This window comes from Phaenicophaeus curvirostris, chromosome 9 (assembly GCF_032191515.1).
Source record: "Phaenicophaeus curvirostris isolate KB17595 chromosome 9, BPBGC_Pcur_1.0, whole genome shotgun sequence".
NCBI lineage: Eukaryota > Metazoa > Chordata > Aves > Cuculiformes > Cuculidae > Phaenicophaeus > Phaenicophaeus curvirostris.
In genome coordinates this window covers 18,449,922-18,467,084 of record NC_091400.1, presented here as the reverse complement: position 1 = coordinate 18,467,084, position 17,163 = coordinate 18,449,922, and the positions used below count along the sequence as shown (strand labels likewise).

General features: G+C 45.4%; 1 protein-coding gene across 2 annotated transcripts in view; it reads left to right on the top strand.

Moving 5' to 3' along the window:
- Positions 1 to 17,163, top strand: part of LOC138724321 (broad substrate specificity ATP-binding cassette transporter ABCG2-like) — a 434,882-nt gene that overhangs the window by 410,433 nt on the left and 7,286 nt on the right. The window contains exons 2-8 of one of the 2 annotated variants that reach the window (XM_069864276.1): positions 8,368 to 8,670; positions 9,235 to 9,294; positions 10,581 to 10,695; positions 12,965 to 13,117; positions 13,872 to 14,029; positions 15,127 to 15,278; positions 16,489 to 16,605. In XM_069864276.1, the coding sequence (XP_069720377.1) occupies positions 8,372 to 8,670; positions 9,235 to 9,294; positions 10,581 to 10,695; positions 12,965 to 13,117; positions 13,872 to 14,029; positions 15,127 to 15,278; positions 16,489 to 16,605 (1,054 nt within the window). In that variant the 5' untranslated portion in view covers positions 8,368 to 8,371. Of the gene's footprint in view, positions 1 to 7,464; positions 8,671 to 9,234; positions 9,295 to 10,580; positions 10,696 to 12,964; positions 13,118 to 13,871; positions 14,030 to 15,126; positions 15,279 to 16,488; positions 16,606 to 17,163 lie in introns of those variants that run through there. The other variant, XM_069864275.1, reaches the window with a different exon arrangement.

Genomic DNA, 17,163 nt, shown 5'->3' with positions numbered 1-17,163 from the left:
AGAGATTTGAAAGGTATGTAGATGTGGCACTTCAGGTCATAGTTTAGTGGTGGACTTGTCAGTGTTAGGTTTACGGTTGGACTCAATGATTTTAAATGTCTTTTCCAACCTAAATGATTTTGTGATTTTGTACAGGAGAGACTATGCCACCAGCCATGTTCTCCACCATGTAGATACCGAGACAAAGGCAGTGGCCTGATCTCTGAGCTACTTAGTGGATTATATTGAGATGTGTGACTAGGACTTTGCCTTCGAGAGAGGCAAATAGTGGTGGAAAGAGACTTGTGATATCCAGTCCATGTCTAGGCTTTGCAAGAGCATCAGAGGTAGAGAGGAAGTGCACAGTGCTGAAAGAACCACCTTGATAACCTCTGTATGCTGGACAGACTTTGATAAAGGCCTTCTCGGCTCTGATTTCAACAGCCTTGTTAGGTTTGGCAGGATTTGTGAGAGAGGGCTGGGAGACCTCTGAGGAAGGAAAACCTCAGGGAATATGTTGCATGAGTGCCTGCTGATTGCACTAAGGAGGAGAAGGAAGGCTTTCTATAGGAATGGTCCAACCTGGTGAACCAATCTGTGAGGCCCTTCGATGGAACGGAGTGGTCTGCGGACTGTGCTCTGGCCACAGGACTGGGCTACAGGTGTCTTTAGCTCTTGTGTGGGATGAGCGGCCTTGCTAAGGGCTGCGTGGCTCAGGAGCTGCTGAAAGTGGAGCAGGAGAGAAGGCTGAATTGGACAGCAATCAATGCAGAGGGGGGCAATGCAGGTACCAAGACCACGGGAAGAAAATGCAGCATAGCCTCAGTGGTGACTTTATTTTAAAACAAACCCAATTGCACCCACTTCTATTCTTTTATCTGCATACTGGTGAGCACTATGAGATATGTCCAAAATAGCATTTAGCATGTGGCACCCAGACCTGCATCTGGATGCTGTGGTCAAGAGTCCTCATGATGACACAGAACAAGGAATGCCAGTTATGGAGTTCTCACATCACCTGTGTTCTCAGCCTGATGACCATGGCTTTTTTTTTCACGTGTGCCTTTTCATACCCTTCAGGAGATGACAAGTGTTCAGTTTTTTTATTTTGTCTCTCCAATGTGAGTCAATAAGATTTATGACTGAAGACACCAAGCTGTGTGGTGTGATTGACATGCTGGAGGGATGGGATGCCATTCAGAGGGACCTGGACATGCTTGAGAAGTAGGCTTATGTGAACCTGCACTGTATCCTGGGCTGTATCAAAAGCAGCGTGGCCAGCACATCAAGGGAGGTGATTCTGCCCCTCCACTCTGGTGAGACTCCACCTGGAGTACTGCATCCAGCTCTGGAGCCTTCAGCATGGGAAAGATATGTAGCTGTTGGAGCAGGTCCAGAGGAGGCCACAAAAATGATCACAGGGATGGAGCACCTCTCCTGTGAGGACAGGCTGAGACAGTTTGGGTTGTTTAGCTTGGAGAAGAGAAGGCTCTGGGGAGACCTTCCAGTAGCCTTCCAGTACCTAAAGGGAGCCTACAAGAATGATGGGGACAAACATTTTAGCAGGGCCTGTTGCAACAGGACAAGGGATGATGGTTTGAAATTAGAAGAGGGTAGATTTAGGCTAGATATAAGGAATAAATTTTCTACAATGACGGTGGTGAAACACTGGAACAGTTTGCCTAGAATGCTGGTAGAAGCTCCAACCCTGGAAACATTAAGGGTCAGGTTGGATGGGGCTCTGAGCAATTTGGTATGGTTGAAGACGTCCCTGCTCACTGTAGAGGGGTTGAACGGGGTGACTTTTAAAGGTTCTTTCCAACACACACTTTCCAATCTATGAAGATTTACTCATTGCCATTTCCCTCCCAGTCTGAGAGCCTGCAAAAGGTGCACTGATGTCCTGGTAAACTGCTAAGCTCAGTGCCATCAACACCTACCACTCCTGGTGTTCCACACCCAGGTCTTCATTTACTCTCCATTCAGACCTATCACACCTTTGGTATTATGATTCTTTACTGCCCCTGCCTCTCCCACATTATTGCCAACTGCCTTCTGCCCTAGGGCACCGACCTGCCTTTCAGTGGCTCCTAGGTAGCTCTGGGTAACCTCTGTCCCTTTTGCATGCACTATTAATCCCCACTTACAGGACATTTTCCAAACTCTCAAAAAACTTGAGATGCCCTGACCAAGACAAACACCAGGCAGTGGCTGTACTGAAAGAAACAGATTGAGATCCAAGAGGGCAATCTGGAAAGTGAGTACAAAGAGCTCTGGCATTAGTAGCTTAGGAGTGTGGAGATTTTTCCTGTGGCATTACTGAGTGAGCTGTGCTTCCTGCTTTTTATTCTTTCCTTCATCTATGTTACTGCCTTTATCTCTAAGTTAAACATCTAGTCTGGCCTACTGCTTTGGCTTCACTTTGAAAACACCTGCTACCAGGTGATTCCTCACCTTTTCACCTTAGCTTCCCTATTGGTGAACGTGATTTTCTTGCAGTCTGCATCAGAGTAGGGGACAGCTGGGATTTCTGAGCATTTGTACTTTGCGTTTTTTCTTCACCTAACGTGATGATCTGCCCTGTCTCAGAAGGATGTGCCATGGTAGTTCTCTGTCAAGATCGTATAGCCCTGTTAGGCACCTAGGAGGCACAAAGACAGGGGGAATTTACAGAGGAGACAGAGTTAGTTTCTTGTATTTCAGAGGAGAGGTAACTGAGAGGAGAGATACTGTCAATCTTTCTCACATTCTGCTGTTGTGCAGTGTCCCTTTGGGGAAGGATACTCTGTGGCTCTAGGTGTACAGCTACTGCTGCAAAAAGCCTGAATCTGTTTGGAGCTCCCACAACAAATCCTAACAGCAGCAGTTTGGGCCTTGTGAATGGAGAAAAGTTAAACAGTTTTTAGGAATGTCTGATGGTGCAGCCTGGACTTTGCTCCTGGGGAAGGAGATGAACTATCTACATAACATTGTATATGTCAAACATTCAGGTCTAGGGAGGGAGCTGACCTTTGGAGAGCTGAGTTGGGACAAATAAAACACACTTTAATCCTATCAACTTCCTGTGGGCACTGAAGCCCTCAGAAGGGAAGCAGAAGAATGGAGTACCCACTCCTGACTTACAAATAGCAATGCAAACTGTGCTTGAAGGAGTCCTGTCACAGGAGCGTGGGCTGAGTGTGGAAGAATCTTGTACTGGAGAAATTGTGTTGCTACCCCAGCTTAGGTTGGTGTGGCTTCTTAGTCTGCAGTCCCAAGCTTTCTCCTAGAGGTGTAAGAATGTAGGGCAGTCACAACTGGTGTCTCTCTAGATCTGCTTTGTTAGAGAGAGCACGGAAACTTCCTTTCTTCACAGCAGGCTCCCAAAGCTTACCTTCCTGGTTAGCGATGTGAAGATGTATCCCTGGTCAAGCCCTCTGTTCCCAGCTTTCCTATCAGACCTCACTGTTTCTTCTCCCTCTACCTGTGTTACCTTCCTCTCTTCATCTATCTAGATCGTAAAGGAAAGGACTGCCTCTCTGTATTCTTATCATCTTACGGTAGACCTAGGTTCTGGTCCCGGGTTCTCTGTAATATTACTGACAACAGGAAGTAGAGTTGTAACTATCTGAGCACAGGTATGAAGTTAACTTTCTCATTACAAAGGCATGTAGTGATAGGATGAGGGGGAATGGCTGTAAATCGGAGAGGGACAGATTTAGACAGAAATAAGGAGGAAATTCTTCACAATGAGGGTGGTGAGGTACTGGACAGGTTGCCCAGAGAAGTTGTGGCTGCCCCATCCCTGGAAGTGTTCAAGGCCAGGTTGGATGGGGCCTTGGGCAGCCTGATCTAGTGGGAGGTGTCCCTGCCCATGGCAGGGGTGTCAGAATTAGATGATCTTTAAGGTCCTTTCCAACTCAAACCATTCTACGATTACTGAAGAACTGCAATGGTGGTTTAGAAGTACCAGATACTTTAAAGTATAGATATTATATCCTGGTCTGATTACTCGCTTTACCCAGATAACGCCCATGTGTTGTTCTATTGATCCCATAGTTCAGCTGTTTGTGATTTCTGTCAGAGTCAAGCCCATGATATCTCAGTGTAGCTCACTAGTTAAATATTGATTTTCTTTACTCTTAGATTTGCTTGGATGCTTTCTTATCTTTAACCAACTAAGGATTTAGTGCTACTGTGAAATCAGATAATGGACTACATGATTAACAAAACTTGACAAATTCAGATTTCTTCTACATAATCTGTAAGTCTTGCAAAAGCCAGCTTCCTCAAGGCAAGCAGCTCTTTAACCAAGTAAAGGAGGCCAGTCAGCACTAACTTTGGCATGATGAGCAGTCAGGGTGGAAAAGGCATAATAAATGGGTTTTTTGTGCCAAGGGTGGTAAATTTGAAGATGCAACAGATTCAGCACATGTGTACACATCTGTACAGGTTATGTAATTTAGAATGGTTTCCTGGAGCTTTGTAGGAGCTAGGAAATATCTGTCACTCATGCACCATGTCTGATACTGCTATCTTCTGCATTGATCTCAGAGTTGCTTTTGTACAGAGAGCATTGGGATCTGCTTCTTGATGCATTCAGTAGAGAAGGCAATAGTAGTCATCAGCATGCAGCTCCTCCTGCACTGAAACTAACTGTCAAGAGTAACTTGAACCTCCAGTTGTGCTCCTCCAGTAAGCACTTCTGCACCAATGTGCAGGCACTATGTGGAGCATCAAGTTCATGGCTCAGAAAATGCTCACCTCTGCTACCAAGCTATTATTTTTTTTCACTGTCCCAGGCACATGATAAGAGAATTGTCACTGCAGCACATTGAGGACTAGTGGGTATTCAGGTTTGAAATACGCTTGGAGACAGACAAATGTGCATGCTTGGTGAAACACTAGGGCAAAAATCTTCAACATATGCAGATTTTCCCTCAAAAAAGGAAGTTAAATCACAAATGAACGTGAACTCAAGACCACTTCTGACCCACAAAATGACTGAAAATAACATCCTTATTCAGCAAGCCTGATCCCTGAGTGTAGCTCTGGCAAGACTTGCTCTCCTGAAAGATCTCTAAGGTTATTTCAACCCACATGATCCCACCTGCTCTGGACTCCTGTCAGCCCCGTAGAGCAGTGCAGCTGCATGAGATGTGCTTATCAACAGCATTGAGTCCGTCAGTGTGCCTGAAGGGAGGCAGGTGTCAGAAAGGGGATGGGTGAACCTTCTGCGTTTTTATTACTGGTATTGACTGGGTAGCTTAAACTTAGCCGAACCATCTAGCATGAGATGTTAAAAAAAAAAGGAGTGCTGTAGAGAACTGCAGAGGGTAGTCAAGCCGGAGGCAATTAATATAGTGACTTGGCAGCACTTATATAAATCATATTTATAAGCCATAAAAGCGGGCCTTTCCTGCATTCACAACACCAAGGAGTCTGGGGAGAGCAAGCTTATTTATAAACACAATAGTGCTTGAGAGCAGGAGGCTGAGGAGAAACCTTGACAACAAACCAAAGGAAATCTGATCTTCCTGCTTTCACACGTTCTGGGAACACATGGCAGCGCTGAGAGGCAGCCTGACAGACAACAGGTAACCACATCGGGCTGCTGTGCCCCCCTTGGACCCAGCACACCTGAGGAGCACGCTGCCCCTGCAGGTGTGAGATCAGTGTGGCTTTGTCACCCTCAGAAGGGCTCCCGGGATTGCCTCTGACCCAGCAGGACTGGAACCACGCCCTGGGTGTGATCAGAGAACGGTTTGGGTTAGGAAGGGACCTCAAAGCCCATCCAGTTCCACCCCCTGCCTGCTCAGGGCCCGATCCAGCCCGGCCCTGAACCCCTCCAGGGACGGGGCACCCGCAGCTTCCCCGGGCAACCTGTAGAGCGCCTCCCCACTCTCAGCGCGAAGAATTTGGTCCTAACGTCCGACCTAAATCTTCTCCCCCTCCAATCAAAAGCCATCCAAGGTGATAACCTTCGCCGGAGGCGGGAGGGCGGGAGAGAGCGCGGCTGCCTCCTCCCACCGCCGCGACCCGCTCCGTGCGGCTTCTGACGAGCTGAAGGACCCCGCTGCTCCCCCTCGGCCGGCGGCCCGGGGCGGGGAGCGGCGGCGTCGCCCGTGACAGCGCGGGCGCATCCCCGGTTTATGTAACCCGCACGCGGTTATAAAACGCGGCGGCGGCAGCTCCGCCGGCAGAGCCTCCACCGCAACCTCCGCGGCCCCGCAGGTAACGGCGCGGGGCGGGTCGTGACTCCGCCTGGGGCTCGGGAGGGTGAGGGGGATCGGGGGGAGCGCTCGCGAGGTGCTGCCGTGACCGCTGCCCGGTCCTGCCTATCGCCGCCGCTGAGCTTTCCCACCCTGACCCCGTCCTCGCACCCACGCACGGCGGTGGCTCCGCATATAAAAGTGCCTGTGGTGTAACGAGCTGCAGAACCTCTCTGGGAGAGATGCGAGGTCTACGGGACAGTCAAACGTTCAAAAGTTGAATGATAGGAACGGTTGGACTCGATGATCCTGTGTGCCTTTTCCAACCTAGTGATTCCGTGAAAGGTCTAACCAGGTCTTTGGCCCTGGTGTCACTGTCATCCTGACTTTTTTCCCCACCGTGATCTGTTGTGCAACCATCCAAGCATATAAACCTTCTTAGGCAAGGCTTTCCCGGGGACGATTACCTGTGGAGCTCAGGATGTGTCCGAGCTAACAGCCCTTCTTTCTTCCCACCCCTTTAATTTTACTTGCACGGGAAAAAATAACGCTGCAACTTCTTGAGCTTTTAAGTGATAGGAAGAGGGGAAAGGGAATTCCTGTTTCTTTAAATCCTGCTCTTGTAGTTCCAGTTTCTTAAAAAGATGATGATCTCTCTCCCTGAGAAATCCACTGCTTCTGCAGTGGGTGTATTGCTGGTCCTACTGTTTATCACCTTCTCAATTCTGTGAAGAAGGAAAAGGGTGGGAAAAGGGTGACTGGTGGGATACATCTGCCTTTCCACAAGACTTCCCACTCCTTACTGTCTTATTTAACCTGGTGACCACCTTGGCTTTCCACAATATCACAGTAAATTTTTAGCTTTCCAACAAACACTGTCACACCAGCAGCTAGAAGGGAAGTAAATGATTAGACTAACTTGTGTTAGTCTAACCTGTTGTGTTTAGTTTCTGGAAGGGGCATGTAGTAATTCCTCTCTTCCTTGTTGTAATTTACTGCAAAGGAAGGAGACAGCAAGGTTTACACCTGTGAGGGCACCTGGCTAAAAGGCAAGGTACAAGTTATGCCAGGCCTTGCACAGGCTGCATATCTCGAGGACTGCAGGGTTTCCAAGTTCTTCAGGTGCAATGTCAAGGCAAGGACTTTAAACTTTTTTTTTTTTTTAAAGGAGTGAAGAGATCCAAACTCTGTGTCCACCAGTTACAGTAACAGAAAGGGGAGCAGCCTTTCCGCAAAAGAGCTCTGCTGCTGAGACTAAGTGAATCAATGAGTCTTGCACCCATAGGCTTTGATGCATGGACAGGGAGAACAGTTCCATCCCTTTGCTATTCATGTGTCCTGCATTTCAGGTGCTCCCATCCTGAGCTACAGAGGCAGCTTATCTGCTTGAACCAGAATGCTTTCTAACTTTGTGATTACAGACAGACACCACATTTAATTTTCTAGTTTTCTACTTAGATGTACCAGTTTGTATCATGTTTTTCTGTACTGTGGCATGTCCCAGATCCTTCCCTGTGGGAGGAGGAACTCCTACTGCTCTTCAGGGTAAATGGTGCCGGCAAACAAATCTAAATTTCTCTTCCTATTTGTAGTTGTAAGGTATCTTGATACTGGTGTGACTGATACACGATAAGCAATGTGTGTAATTGTTATTTTAAGCACATTGGTGTCTCTGAAACAAACTTCTGCCAGCAAGCAGGATGCATGTGGCTGGCCTTCATTTTCATAAGCACAACCATTTTTATTCTGTGGTTCTTTCTACAGATTCACTAATAGGTCTTCTCTGCTGGCTTTGTGGGATTGTGAGGACAGGTAAGCATGTTTTGTCAAAAGGAGGGGAGCTTGAATCTTTTTAGTGTAAGTGGTGGTGTCTTGCCTTTGTAGTCCCCACTGTGCTGAGCAAGACAGTGACCATCAAAGATGGGCTTGTTTTTTACCTCATTAGAAGCTCTTTGAGCATCACTTCAAGAACACACATAACTTGTTCTTAGAGGCTATGTGTATTGTTCTAAATCTGAGGGTTTCTGTGCCTTTGGGGACTACTGGATGTCTTCTAGTGTGGGTGTTCATACTTTTGGAAACTTGGCATACGTAAGGATTGATGTGGTGTGCATGAACTTGCTTTTCCAAGACACTTTCCACACAAGTCTTTGCTTGTATATCTCCTTCCCTGCATGTTTTTGTGTTCTTTGTCTCAGCAGATGGGAACTACTCAAAACAACAGTGACCTCAAAAATCTCCATGCAGTGGAGCTTGACCTGTGTAACAAGGACATGATGGCAGACACATTTGATCACAGCATTATTTCTGTTGGAGAAGTGGAAGGAGTGGAGAAGGAAGGAGTGGGCAATTTCCAACGTTCTCTTCCAACACGAGAGTCTCTCCGATCCCCTCGGGGCTCTGTTGTGAGTTTCCATAATATCCAATACTCTGTTAAGCAGTCCAGTGGATTCCTATGTAAACAGAAAACTGTGGAAAAGAAGATTCTTCATAACGTTTAGTAAGTTCTTTCTTAAATAAGACACCAGTGGGTAGGAATTAATTTGCTGCTATGAATCAGTGATGTCAGTGTCACCTTACAGATCCAGCTGTGCTGGTAAAGAACTGCCAGCCCACAGTTCATGTGAACACTTTCTAATTTGATTTTAGGCAAAATAGCTGAGGTAGAACTGGAGCAGTTTCAGTTACTGGTCTGAGCAAATTAGGACCAAAGTTGTGTGAACTCTTCCGCCAGCAGATCTGAGGGTTCCCTTAGCTATGGTTCAAGCCACGTGGTGGGAGGAAAGGAAAAGCAGAGAGCTTCTTTTTTTCAAGAATCGTCTCATCAGGGAAGACACTTAATTTTTGGTTTTTGTAGATTGTTTTTTATGTCCAGCTCTGGTTCTGTTCTGACAGGTAGTCTGGGACAAGAAAGGAAAAGTGCTTATTGATTTCAGATTTAATGAGAAATTTATTTCAATAATCTCTAAGTTTTCCTTTCACAGCATTTTGTTCACACCTTACCTATACTGCGAACTGCTTGTGAACAGTCCTCCATTTGGAACTAACTCTTTCCTTCTTCCAGTGGCATTATGAAGCCAGGCTTGAATGCTATCCTGGGGCCAACAGGGAGCGGTAAATCTTCGTGAGTACTTTCTTCTGCTTCTTCAAATGGACAGTCAGCTGTGCAAAGAGGATTTGGGACTTTGAGGGTTGGGGGAAATGTGAGGTATCCATAGGCTCAGAACATTGCATACCTGTGAGAAATTTGGTGATGCTGTTTGACCTTGTGTCCCTCTGCTGCAGGCTTTGCCCTGCAGCGGTGTCACACTCCTCATCTGCTCCAATTGGTGGTCCATATTACTGCAGTCACCTTTGGTGGTGGGCTGAGTTAAGATACCAGGCTGAATTGGGGCGACTGTAGATTAGGTGTACGCTCTGTCCTAGACCTGTCATGGGGTGGGAAGACAGAGCAAGCTCCTCTGGGGGCATGAGTGATCTTGTCCCCCGTGAAGTCGCTGCAGCAAGACTTCCTCAAAGATGCTAGGCCAAACCCCTCTTTGACAGATGACAGGAATGTGGTGTAGTGTCAGTCTGTAGGATGCTCTGGATCTTCATCCGAACTTGGCTGTGGCCTGGTGGTGGGGTTGCACATATGCTTGAATTATTTGAATGCTTCTGTTGGAGAAATATCATGCAGACTATCTCCAGCTCATGCTATTTTCTCTCCCCTGTAATCATGGTAAGAGAGCTCTTTATTACTCTCTGCTTTTGAGAATGCCTGAGACTGGCAAATATGGCCAGAATTCATATAGATATGTCTTTTTTTGGTGACCCTTGATCTTCCACGTTAAGGTGACTGCTAGCTAATCATGATGTTTTCAAGAGCAGTGCTTCGTTAGTGCAGTGTTTGCTTAGATAACAGACAGGCTGGCCTCTGCATTGGCAATGAGGAGAATCCAGTGCTATGTTAGAACAAAATTACTTTATAGAATTAATGTTAACTCTGGTCTTGTTTGTACTTATTTGGATTAATTTCCTGGAGATCAAAGTAGTTACTTCTGTGCTTCCCTGGCTGGAGAACAGACTGCAGCTACTCGGCAGGGTGTTTTTGTCTCTTGTGGATTTGAGGTTAGCTGTTAATATGGAAACTGAGTTTATTTCTGTAGGGGGTTGACTGCTGAGAACTTTGAGGGTCTGTATGCTGCCATACTGCTGTGGCACACCTTCTGCTGGAAAATCCTGTATCTACACCAGGCTTTCTCTACAAAGACCAAACGTCCCCAGAGTAGAGAAAACCCCTTTCTGGGCCCTTTGTTTTGCATCATGCTGTGAGCAGACTGTAATTGCAGTCCTGGCTGGTGGCACTTATCCAGTCAAAGGTAAAAGCAGCTGTTAGGGCAAAACCTAATGCCTGGTGTTTGTCTGAAGTCTCTTAGATGTTCTAGCTGCCAGAAAAGACCCAGCAGGCCTGTCTGGAGAAGTGCTTATAGATGGCATTCCACAACCTCCAAATTTCAAGTGCATCTCAGGATATGTTGTGCAGGTGAGTAAATGCCTTCAGCGGAGGCTTGGGAGCCCTTGCAAAGGCATATCATATTAACATGAGCAAAGCATGAACCATCGGGTTAGGTAAAATTCAGTGATTCTTACAGTCTAATTTGATAACTCAGATGTTACAGTAATTAGTATTTTTCTGGGATATGGGAGGCCATTACTCCCATCAAGTCGAGCACAGAGATACTTGTTTTCCCAGAGCCACATGGATGCCCAAGCCACCGGGCTAATGTGGCTTCTTTGGGCTCTGCCCTGAAGAATCAACAAAGGTTAAAACAAAAACAAGTGAGACACGGACACACACACAAATACCCAAAACCTCTTGTAAAACTCTAACAGTTCTGGCTGGTAGAAGTACCTTTAAGCTATCAGACAATAATTCTAGGAAGTAAATAGATCCCTGCTGTTCTTCCTCTGATTCTGACCGGCTGGGATAGAGCTTCATTCCACTCAGAGACAGGAAAAGCCAGCTGAATCTGCGGAAGTGGGTGGAGGCCTGGACCAATAATAGACCCTCAAAGCCCTGGGGGAGCTGAGAAGAAGGGGATTCTTGGCAGCCATATGAGCAGCCAGATCTGGAAACCATCCAGGCTTCTGACTGCACGCAGATGTGAAATAGGCAGTTTTTCTGAAAGCTGCCAGCTGGGGTCTCTCAGAACTTGCATGTGATGAGACTGATGCTAAGTCTTGATCTTGCAGGTCAAAGATCCCTAGATGCACACAAATGGCCAGAAAGCTTCTTTCAAGTAGGCCCAGTTTGACACATTTGTCTCTCTAATGTAACCTTAAAATGATAGGCAATTAGGTGAGACATGAAGTGGTCTCTGTCCCCTCCCATCCTTGTGCAGGACTCCCTAGATCAATAAAGGTGAGCCAAACAGTATAAACAACACTTAAGGCTTACAGGATCAGTTTTATGCAGATAAGCATATAGACATGCCAAGTCATATGTTATCCTGTAAAACTGCTGGTGGTCTCTCCATTCATACCTTGCAAGTGAGGGTGTCATGCCACGGTTTGTTATGTTTAATATTAAGGTACATAGCTTAAATTCATAGCTTAGTTTCAATTGTGGTGACCCAACAGTTGTAGTGGTGGATCTGAGGATGAAGAACGGGAGGCTAAGGTGAGAGATGAGGGAGTGTGGGGAGGAAAGTAAGTGGAAGGAAATTCCTGAACTAGCTTTGGCAGCAAAGCCAGATTATCATAACACTACAGCCCGAGTAATTTGTCACACATGGCTAGCACAGCATCATGTTCAGTCTTCCTCTGTGAACTTCCGTGCCAAACACAGTTGGCTGGCCCATTCTTTGTGCTGATAATCAACTGCATCTGATGTGGAAGGGATGCAAAAGCAGGTAAGAATCTGCTGCCTTACAGCTTAGGGGCTGTGCCTTCCACATGGACAGTAGATTTGAAACACACCTTGTTTCTCAGTACCTGCCCAGTGTTGCAGCCTTTTCCCCATTGTATGGTGGGAGGCAGAATTGGCTTCAATGTTGGAGCAAGGGTGATGGAGAGGCATGGAGCCCTAGATGGAACCGACATCAGCTGTGGCTCATGGTTGCCCAGGTTGGTGTAGACTGCTCAAATGGTTGTGAAATGGATAGATTTGATTCTTGGTGAAGCTTTTCTAAAGGGGTAGCCCTAAGGTCTTGTGCATGAGAGTTACAGATACTTGAGACATGGAAAAAAATGAGAAGCATCTCAGTGAGTTAGTCTTATTCCTCCGAGGAGCTGCTGCTGAGCTGAGGGAAAACCCCTTATTGGCAGTTGAACTTTGCAGATGCTCTGGACCACAGCAGGATGTGACTTGTAACTGGAAACAAAGCTTACTTGGGTAACTCTCTAAGAGTCTCTAACTTGAACACTGAGTACTAGCAATGTCCCTTGGCTTCATCTTGGCTGGCAGAAGTTTAACTTTTTACAAAATAAGCTACCAGCACTGCCTCTCCTTGGCTGATGAGAAAAAGGCACTTGCAATACAAAATGGTACCATCTGCACTTGAACTCCTGAGCTTGAAGACAGGTTAAATTGGTGCTTTGTGCAAGCTAGCAACCTAGAGAGCTGTATTCTCCCCTTAACTGCTACTGAGTGACTTTGAATTTGGTAATGCAAGTCTTGAAACAAGGGTTGTCAGTCCTGTTTCCACTGTGGTTCACAAATGTCTTGTCCAGCAACTGCCACTACAGGGACTCTGGTGCTCAGTTGTAGGTGAGAAAACAGCTTTCCAACTGTCCATTTGTACTGCTTTCAGGATGATGTTGTCATGGGCACAATGACAGTGAGAGAGAACCTGCAATTCTCTGCTGCCCTGCGACTCCCCAGCTCCATCAGCCTTGAAGAGAAGGAAGAGCGAGTCACCCAGATCATTGGTGAGCTGGGATTAAGCAAAGTGGCTGATGCTAAGGTGAGCAGCGAAAATATCTTTCTTAGAAATCATACTGAATCTGAAAACTGAGCTACTTGATTGTGCGCAGTACAGTGTATGTAGTGCAGCTACACTAAGCTAAGCGGGAGCCTGACTAAACCGTACTGCATGAAAGAAATCAGTCTCCAGCTTAGGAGGTAGCTTGGAAAGAGGTCTATTTGTTGCTAAAAGGGTAAGATTTTGAACCATGTCCAGCATGTTTTATAAGTTCAGAAAGGGTGACTTTTTTTGCCTAGTCATAGCCCCTTGGAAAGCTGCTCAGTCACTTCCTGGCATTGTGGGACAAGACAGGGAAATTGTTTTTACAGTGCTGAAGGCTGTAAGGGATGGAAAGCTGGGCTACGATGGAGAAGTCATGTGCAGAGCTTGTTTCTCCTGGCAGCATTTTTAAACTTAGTTTAGTTTTAATTTACTTACCCCACTTTCACATGAGCAGCGGGTGAGCTACCAACAAAAGGCATCCCTAAACAGCAATGCTACCTCTGACTCATTCTGGCTTTTTCTTGTCAGTGTCATCCTTGTTCCCTGAAGTCTTAAGGTGCCTGCTACCTCTGAAAATCAGACTCTGCTTACTGCTCCACAGTCCCTCACACTGAGTCAGACCTGTCATATGCTCCTGGCCCTAGAATTCACTGCTGGGACACTGAAAATGAAAAGGGCTACTGGGTGTGGAGAGACCTGAGCATGCACTGACTAGATCTTGTTGCAAATACCTGATTTCTTCTGCTTGTAGGTAGGAACTGAACTGATCCGGGGAGTGTCTGGAGGAGAACGGAAGAGAACCAACATTGGGATGGAGCTCATCACAGAGCCACCAGTCCTTTTTCTGGATGAACCAACAACTGGCCTTGATGCCAGTACAGCCAATGCAGTCCTCATCCTCTTGAAGAAGTAAGACTCAGTTCTTCAGGGCTCTGCTGCAATTATGTTGTCAGCTCATTACTGAAAAGGAATGCTGTTATGACCAAGTAGCTACAGTGCTGTTTATTATTTTTTTTTAAAAAAAAAAAGCTAGACAAATAGACTCAGAAGTGGTGGTAAATTATTTATTTGGATCTGATCCAAAGCCTTCTAAAGTTGATGGGAATCTTTCCACAGCATGCATTGGACTGAAGCCCGAAAAGCAGATGTAGCTTGGACAGCTTCCTTCTGCCACAGAGAGGGGTTGACTGGGAGGTCAGGCCTTGTAATCATGATTTCTAGGCTTTCCAGCTGAGTCTCTTCCTCCATTCTGGCAACATCCTTGAACTCAGATCAGAATTCACGTGCAGATTTATTGTCAGTGTTTACCTTCGTCTTCTATTTTTTGGTGATGAACTGTCTTCTGATACAAAGAGGATCAGATAAGGCTTATTTAATGTGAAGAAGTTCCTAACCCTCCTTCTGGATTTGTGGCATTTTGTTTGGTTTTGCTTGGGAGGAAATTTTGGTCTGCTGTTTGTGAACAGAGGTCTTTGACTGGCAAGGATACTTGTGGGGCATCAGTACTAAAGCACTTGAAAGACAGTCTGACGAACCTGAAGGAAAATTAGTTTTGACTTTGCTAGAGAATAAATCTTCAGCAGATCTAAGAGAAATCTCAACTGGCCAGACTTCCACAGACTTCTCTGTAAAGTGTAGTATGTAAAGTGCCATTGAGTGCAGTAGGACTGTTCCAGTTAGTCAAGTTGAAGCCTGGTATAGAAAACATGTAAGGAGGCTTTATACACAGCTGCAGCCTCAACCTTTGCTAGCTACAGACAACATCATGCTTTGTCTGCATGGACTGTAATGACTATATCTTGTAATGACGGGTGCTGTCAAGGTATTGCAGGCAGCATCCGGCACAGTGACAGAGAAGGAAGAACTACAGCTTTTCTGGGTTGAGACTCTGAGAAGCTGACAAGTATTTATCTTGGATTTGGATACTTATTTTTTTCTTGGGTTAACATGACCTTTCTAAAATGCAAAGTGTGGTGTGTTTGAGGGATATTTTGTTTCTTTTTCAGGCTCTCAAGAAGAGGACGAACCATCATATTTTCCATCCACCAGCCCCGCTATTCCATATTCAAACTGTTTGACAGTCTGACATTACTAGCTTTGGGAAAGGTGCTGTACCATGGTCCTGCAAATCAGGCCCTGGAGTACTTTAGTTCCATCGGTGAGTCTTCTGTGCCAAGTACAAGGGAAACTGGCTAAGGAGTTTAATCTGTGAGTACATTCTTATCCTAGCAGTGGATAATGGACTTGTGCTTTTTTATCACTAGTATAGAAGAGGCTGTACACATAAGGTCTGAACAGTTAGAGCAGGAAAAAACCCAAAATTATAAAACCAACCTTTTTTAGACAACACAGAGCATAGCTGTTTCTTGCCTTTGTTTTGCCTTGCATTAGGACAAAACCCCAGAACCTCTTGGACATTTAGAAACATGAACACAATAGATAATATGATGCTTGTAGTTCTACCAGCCCTAGATGGCAGACTCTATGGAGTTTTGAACTAAAGCCTGCAGACTAGCAGCAATCTGTAGGAACTGATCCAAGAAGCTGCTCTAGTCTGAATGTAGATGCACGACCAAAAGGACAAAATGATGCTGTGTCTTAAGGTGGGCTAATAATTGCACTGTTGGGTGGCTGCCCCTCTTCCAAATAAGCAGGCATGGTCAGGGTTTCTGACTACATTGGACAGAGAATGTGGAGTGAATTTCTAATCTAGTCTAGATGCAGCTATGGACATGTCTGATTGTAAGGCTTCCCTGGCTTTATGGGAGATGCTTTAACCAATCTCACTAGTTCAACTCCTCCTCTTAGTATCCCACTTCAGTTCCATTCTCTCGGGAATGCTATAGAATAAACATACTTGGTTGTTTTTTTTTTCTTTCCTCCTCGTCCCATAGCTAGAACTATATTATAAGAAGCTGCTTTTGGACAACACTCCCTGTGACCAAAGGAACACAAAAAAGAGTTGAGCTTCTAGAGCAAGCATCTGAGCCTGCAGGGCAGACATCCAACAACCTCTACTGAGGAAATGCATGTCTTTCAGAGTGGGATGTAGTTGAACAGCACTCGGAAGGTAACTAGTGTTGTCCGTGCTGAATTGTGTAGAAACAAGTTGCAGTCTTCTCCCACCTGAAATCAGTGGAGAATAAGGAACTTTGAAGATCTGTTTAGAAACCTCAGTATCACCATCTCCTAAATCCTGCCCATTCTTTTGCTGTAAGCTAATGCTCATGGAAAGCAGTGAAGTTTTCTTGTAACAGGATTGTGAAAGTGATATAGTATTGGACCTGACCTTCCAAGCTGTGCTGTCTGCAATACAAACAAGTTGCATGTGTGGGGTTTTTTTTTTTTGTTTGTTTGGTTTTTTTAAGGATATGAATGTGAACCCTTCAACAATCCAGCTGACTTCTTCCTTGATATCATAAATGGTGATTCTACTGCTGTGGCAGCAAGCAAGGAAGAGCACAGACCTGTGGACACAGGAAAAGGTATATTGTGAAGGAGAAATCTGTTATTGGTTGATGTAGAAGGGAAGTAGTAGTATGTGGTGATGGCAAGCTTTTATTCTCTGAATTTCCTCCAGTCTAAGAGCATTTCATTATCTTTTTATTTTTCCTGCTAATAGATATACTTTGCTTTGGGCTTCTTTAAAGAGCTCAGAAAACTCTGAAAAGGGATTTTCTTTTTTCTTGCTTCAGTAATATAGGAGAGCAATGATAAATATCAGTAACTTAAAAAGCCTACGTAGGAAATACTGAAAAACTAGAATTGCTTCATCTTAAGAAACAGCCAACAGAAAACGGAAGTTTTCAGTCACTTAAGAAGCTGCTGCAGAAAAGACAGGGTAGATAGGCTAAGGAGTTTAGAAAGATTGGAACTAGATTAGAGAATAAACTTTCTAACAATATAGTGAGTGAAATGTTGGGAAATATTTTTTTGGTGATGCTGTAGCATACTCATGACTGAAGAATTATAAGGGAACAGTTTTCATAATGGTGATTTTTGGGGATAAGGAAATGGACCAGAGCAAACATTCATTTTGCCAA